The 6,428-nt window shown below is 40.9% G+C and overlaps 1 protein-coding gene across 1 annotated transcript; it reads right to left on the reverse strand.

Moving 5' to 3' along the window:
• Positions 1–1,986: 1,986 nt before the first annotated feature.
• Positions 1,987–6,105, reverse strand: RPLP2 (ribosomal protein, large, P2). The gene is made up of 4 exons (XM_009996418.1): positions 5,977–6,105; positions 4,251–4,299; positions 2,506–2,604; positions 1,987–2,113 (listed from the first exon to the last, which is right to left on the reverse strand). Exons 1-4 carry the CDS (start codon positions 6,097–6,099, stop codon positions 2,037–2,039), a joined length of 348 nt encoding a protein of 115 aa, XP_009994720.1. The 5' UTR covers positions 6,100–6,105; the 3' UTR covers positions 1,987–2,036.
• Between the last annotated feature and the right edge of the window lie 323 nt (positions 6,106–6,428).

A 6,428-nucleotide genomic window follows, 5' to 3' on the forward strand; every position in this document is an offset into this window, starting at 1 on the left:
GTGTGTGAAATCTTCTAGTAGACCTGTCCCCTGACCTTCACCAGGAATATCTACAGGGTGGCTTTTGTAAAATACCCTGGTTTCTTGTGGCAGTGTAACAAATGCTGATTTTTCAATGCTTTCTCCAACAGTTGACCCAAAAGTCGTTTCTTCTCTACTGTTGAAAAATGTGCTTTTTGAAAAAATGAATCTGCTTTGAGAAAGAAAAGCCTTTCTCTGCGAGTTTCCATGAAAATGATAAACTTTCAGGAAGGAATTTAAAGGTGTTAGGTGACACCCAGTGAAGGATCAGGTCCATAACCTGAGGTTTAACAGGTCAGAGGGAGAAGGTAGAGAAAAATAGAAGAGAAAAAGACCTTTATCTAGACATAGCTGTAGTCATACCATCCCAGCAGCCAGCAGCTGGCACCACAGATTTCAGTCTCATCCCACACACAAAACTCATGGAACAGCTCAGAGGCACTGAAAAAAACTCCTTTGTGCATGGGATAAAAGCCCTGCTGAGTGGTGCAACAGGGCAGTTCCTTCCTGTGAAAACATCAGCTTGGCTCTTGCAGTAGCTAAGCAAGGCAATATTGCAGGGTGTGTAGGGGTCACCTGTTACAAAAAAAACAACCAGTTTTTCAGTGACCTGAAATGGAGAAACCAGAAAGGGAAGTTTACCTACCAAACCACAGCCATTACAAGTCTGACGTTGGACTAGAGCCAAGACAATTTTTGTTACTATCACAAATATCACTCGAGAGGTAAAGTAGATGAGAGGTACTAGCACTGTCATCTCCTGTAATTCTTTGTTACAGCTAGCACAGAAGGGAAGCAAGGATTAGTTGCTTAATCCTACCCATTTTGAGGCCTGAGGATCTAACTTTCAACTGCTCTCTCCCTTGGCTACTGTGAAGTAATGGGTACTTTCTCTCAGTACACCACAGGGAGACAAAACTATTTTTCCTACTTGGATTTCACCCATCTCTCCTCTCAGTACTTGCTATGCTTTGTCCAATGACTCATAACCTACATAGCTGTATCCCCACCAAAACAATTACGTTAGAAAAGCTTCACAGCATAGACTGCTCCACAACACCTTTTTGACACTACCTGTAGAGACCTGGCATAGCAATATGTGCTGTATGTATTCTACCTACTTACAGTGACAGCCAATGACAGCTGTAGAAGTCAGGGCAAGTTGCCTGCCAGAAGCATCTCCTAGAAGACACTTCATGAAAGCAAAATTTGCAGTCCTCCCAAGCTGATGCGTTCTTCTGGGCACACCAGAGTGATTAGTTTGTTCTCAAAAAATGCTGTTTTCCTCATAGTTTATTTTTGTTTAGATCAAGGTGATTCATGTCCCCTGTGTCACAATAGCTCCACTACCCCAGTAACAACCACTCAGTATGAAGAGCAGCTTTGCAGCGTTCTTTGTCCCATGAAGAACAAGATGAAGTTTTGTGGGTTTTTTTTGTTACAGATTGTATGTTAAGCATATGGATGTAATGCAAAATCCAAGCATAGTCAAGCATTTGTGTTGTCTCTAGATCTTGGACAACTGCCTCAGCAACACTGGTGCTTTTAGATATTTATGAAAACTAATTACTGTAACTAGCCCTGAAATTATGTTTCTGGACTAATTCAGACCTTCTGTCCATTGTTTCACCTGTTTTGGTCTTGATTAAACAGATCCTGATAAACAGTGTCCTTTCATTGCTAAATAGATGGGACTCTCCTGAGAAACCAGAATAGAAAAATATTATGGAGAAGGTGAACTTAAGTCAACATCAGGTGGATTCAACTTCCACATACTGTTTTAGAAACAGCAGTGTCAAAACAAGCATTCAAGTTCACACAAGCTTAGCCATTTCCTAAGTACCATGTGCCATGGCTTGTCATAAAATTCACATACCTGTTTCAGACAGAGACAAAAAGCTTTGAGTGCTATTTTAAGAACACCTGTCTGAATCTAATAGCATTTGTCTATATATAAATAAACTCAAAAGACAATTTAAAACAAAGAATTTTAATAATTTCTCTAAACCAAATAATTAATCAAACAGGCCAAATCCCATGTCATCATCTGATTCTTCAGATTCCTCCTTCTTCTCTTCTTTCTTCTCCTCAGCTGAAAGAAAAAAGATACCAAGCCTTTGGTCAGTATTTACATGTTTCGTACCACAGATCTTCAAGATGCATGTTTTAGTGTTTTCAACTTCCATGGCTCATCTCATTCCCTTTCAATAGCAAATACAAACACCAAAGGGACACTGACACTGCTATTGAAGGGATGTGCTTTACACAGTGAAGCCTCTTTGATAATCAGTTCTAAGCCAGACCAATCCGAAGCTGGATAAACAAGAAATGCTTCTGATTGCCCAAAGGAAAAATAACTATTCAGTTTACACTTCAATCACATAGTAAACTGTGGAAAAGCCTTGAAATTCAGTCTCGATTGTTAAGATTTTAATAGAGCAAAGCAGAGATGTCCTGTAACAATGCCTCTCTACCCATACTCACCGGCAGCAGGGGCAGCAGCTGCAGCAGGAGCAGCAGAGCCCCCTCCAGCAGAGACTGTCACAGCTCCCCCAGCTGGCATGCTGGCAAGTTTTCCATTACCTAAGTAGGACAGAAGAGAAAGTATTTAAATACCAAGCACAGAGGTACGGTGAAAAGGAACAGAAATTAGAAGTGCAGAAAAAGACACTATGTCGCAAGGGCTGAACCCAAAACTATTAGCTGAAAGAAAGAGGCTGCACACATTATAAGAAAGTATAAACTAATCTTTGAAAAATACCTCAAGTTTAAGATTCACAAAGGCTTACCCAGAGAGCACTGACAGGACACATTATTGGTAAGTTTTCTTCTGTACATAAAGTTCACTATTTTTTTTCTGAAACAGTCACATAAAAATAGTGGCAAGCACATCCAATTTTATACATACAGAAAAACTGCATGTTTTTCTGCATACAGCACAATAGCCCAGAAACGGATAATCTCGATATACCTCAAAAATAACATATAGACAGCATTAGTCCCCCTCTCTTTTTTTTTGTTTTTTTTTTTTACAGTATAGAGAACTGTGAGGGTATGACTGGATCACACTTAGGAGAGAAGGGGGTGGAGGAGGATGTATTTATGCCAAAGAGTACAGTATTTAAACAAATTCTCCAGCAGCCTGTGAACCCTATTGCATCTCCTTTGAGATTAGCAAACTGCTGATTTATGCTTCTTTGGAAAGCTACATAGTTCTCTGGCATCTGCCTTTCACATACCAAGGCTCCCTTGGCATTCAGAGGTCACGTACATGGTATACTTGCCTGTATTCCAATTTCTGGGAATCAGTTTCTAAATAATTCCCTGTTACTTCAAGCTCTAATAAGCTAGCCAAGTAAACAAACATGTTTCATATGCATGTTAGGAAACAATTTATTTGAAGTATTACAGAAAGAGGTATTTTAAGTGTGTTGTAAGCACATGCACAATGGCTCTCTTAGGTCTTCAGACCACACATAGAAATGTCCAGTTACTGCTTGTAACAGCAAGGCCAAGTAAAAGTGCTGGCAACCTTTGAGCAAATATATACCTAAAAGTTCTCTTGTGCCTACATGCCTGCAAAAAATATATAAATTAGTTAATCAGAAACCTTTGCACTACCTCAGCTCTGCTTTATTTCAGGCCTATGACCCAGTCAATTAATGTTAAAAGTTCCAACTTTGTTAAGAGCCAGCAGGTCCAACAGCTCAAGGTTCTACAGAAGTGAGCACTCAAGAGTCCCACCTTAGAGAAAAGGAACTGCCAAACTTGGGGACCTCCAGAAGAGATGTGTACTGGAAAATCTTGTATTATCGCAGAGGATGTAACTATACTGTGAACTAACACTTACTTATATTTAACAGTCTGTTCTTCCTGTTACACAGTGCATACGAGTGGGTAAACACAAAGGAAAAAAAAAAATCTCCCAGAGAACATGAAGGACAGCTAGTTATTTCTCTGATCAACATGTCCAGAAAACTACTATCATGAGCAGACTACCAGTAAGCTCATCTATGCTTAAGTTTTCCAGTTTAATGTGGTCCACAAGCGAAACCCAGCAGGTACTGCCACCAACTTGCAGGGAATTAGAATGGACCTGGATATCAGTCATTTCAGCAGGGATCCATCATAGAAATTCTCAGGGAGTTGGCAGCAATTCTATGCTCTCAAGTCTAAGCTATCAGAGTAGTAGAGGCAATTAACTGTGACACCCAAGAGACTGTGCTTACCCTGTGCAATGACATCCTCGATGTTTTTTCCATTCAGCTCACTAATAACCTATGTGAATTAAGTTTAGAATGTTAATAGTTTTGAAACAGCATGAGTATAAGCTACATTTAAACAAGTACTGATGAATCAGCAGGTGTGATACCTCCATTCAGCTGCTTATAGTCCTAACATTCCATATTTCTCAATGGAAGGAACAGGATATTAAAATGAAAACTTCAGCTAAATCTTTAATAATTTTCTGTGAAAGCTTCTTCAGAAAATCTGATACAATACATGCATAATGAATACAAGGACCTTGCAGAAAAGGATACACAGATGTTGTAGAGCCAATTAGGAAACTCTACTAACAGTATGTTAGTCACTGAAGGACATATCTTGCTTAATACCCGCTGGGATGCTCAGAAGCACTGGGGCCTAGACCCAAACCGACAGGGTCCTCTTCCTAGCATTACCAAATGTTACAGTCAAGCTGGCTTTTGCATCCTTGCACTGAACCAGAGTCCCAATTTCAGTTTTACTACCATTTTTATATAGCCAGGGACAAAGAAAGCAAAACAGAAGCAGAAAAATTGCTAAAGGAAGCAAGCTCTTGAGAAAGGAGAATACAGACCTTACTCATGAGTCCTCACTACCAGCAGTCAGAGCTGGACACTGCAATGTCACCAAAACCAAGGTACTTTAACCAAAACCTTTTAAGGAGACACTTCCTACTTACAGCATGTGATCTGTAAAATGCTGTGCCTGTGTGCTTGCTTCTCTGGAAGGAAGGAGTTTTAAGAGAATTCACTAGATTTATATTGGCATGATACAGCCAGTGCAAAGGTTTAATTAATCATAACCAAAACAAATTCCAGAGAAGCTTCCTGGATATTGTAGGATCAGAGAAAACAACTGATTTATGAAGGTATTAAACAAACCAAAGCCGAAAGACCTGGTGTTTAACGAGGAGCCCCATGATTTCAAACCAACAACCCATACCATAACAAAGATGCTGTCAGCTCAGTCAGCTTAACATTTGGTTGGGCCTATGGCAAAACACTGTCTCCAGCTGGGAAAGTAACTTTTTTCCTGCACCACTCTGAAAACAGGCCATAAATAAAAATACTGGGAAGGTGATAAGACCATTTATGTTTTGAATTTTTTTTGTTTCCATGGCCATTTATTTTGAAGTCCACAAGGCTGATAATTCTAATTAAGATACTCTGTTCTTAAAAAGCCCTGTTTTTTAACACAATATCAACATTGATTTCAGAAATCTCCCTATACATCATTATTGAATACCAGTACTGTCCATGTTGTGATTTGCTTACATTTCTTGATGAACAAATGCTTCTTGCAGTAGGACAATTATTTTACAGAGTATCAGTGTTTGTGTTGAGTCAATACGGACCAAACCCAAAATTAAACATTAAGTGCAAATTATAGGTTAGGTCATAATAGTTTCTTTTCAACACATACTTATCTGTAACTACCATCCCACTGACAAGTGAGAAGGAGGACAGGAGTAAAATAAGAAAGCCAGAGATCTAAAAAAATAGTTGTAAACATATCTCCAGATGCTTATCCAGTGTATTAGTAATTGCACACGTAATAACCAGCAAAGGTCTAAGCAAAATAAGACTAGATCAATGCACTGCAACTAGAGAAACACTGAAGCCCAGGAAACAGCTCCGATGTCTGATGCTGACTGGGACAGGCCCATCTGGAATTAAGAGGCAATGCCACCTTGTTCATTCGTTCATCATCCGTCTCAATCCCGACACTGTCGAGGATCTTTTTCAAGTCCTTTGATGTAGGAGACTCGTTGCCACCGAGGACTGCTAGCAGGTAAGCTGCGACGTAACGCATCCTGGAAAACAAGAAACTGGCTCTTCAGTGCTGACGATGTAGCTACGCGTCCGGAGGGAGTTTATACCTCGCTGGGGGAAGTAAACCTCACCCTCCCAGCTACAACTGTTTTGCTGTAGTCTTACGTGGAAACCCACAACGCGCGAGGCCGCGCACCGATCTCCCGCCAGCAGGGGGTCCAGAGCTCCGGTGACACCCCGCGAGGCCACGGCGGCTCCTGCCCCGCGGCGCTGAAGGCCCAAGACGCCGGCCCGGCCTAACTGTGCCAGCACCACACACCTCTCCCCAAAACAGGCGGCACCGCGGCCTCCCAAACACTCCTCGTGTCC

Source organism: Chaetura pelagica, unplaced genomic scaffold, assembly GCF_000747805.2.
Source record: "Chaetura pelagica isolate M959 unplaced genomic scaffold, ChaPel_1.0 scaffold74, whole genome shotgun sequence".
NCBI classification, from domain to species: domain Eukaryota; kingdom Metazoa; phylum Chordata; class Aves; order Apodiformes; family Apodidae; genus Chaetura; species Chaetura pelagica.

Excerpts from the sequence above, each read along its gene's own strand:
- RPLP2 (XM_009996418.1), bottom strand. The coding sequence starts at position 6,099 with ATGCGTTACGTCGCAGCTTACCTGCTAGCAGTCCTCGGTGGCAACGAG. Across the intron at positions 2,605-4,250 it reads CGAGGATGTCATTGCACAGG|GTAATGGAAAACTTGCCAGC; the intron begins GTAAGCACAGTC and ends TGTCCTACTTAG. Across the intron at positions 2,114-2,505 it reads AGCTGCTGCCCCTGCTGCCG|CTGAGGAGAAGAAAGAAGAG; the intron begins GTGAGTATGGGT and ends TTTTTCTTTCAG.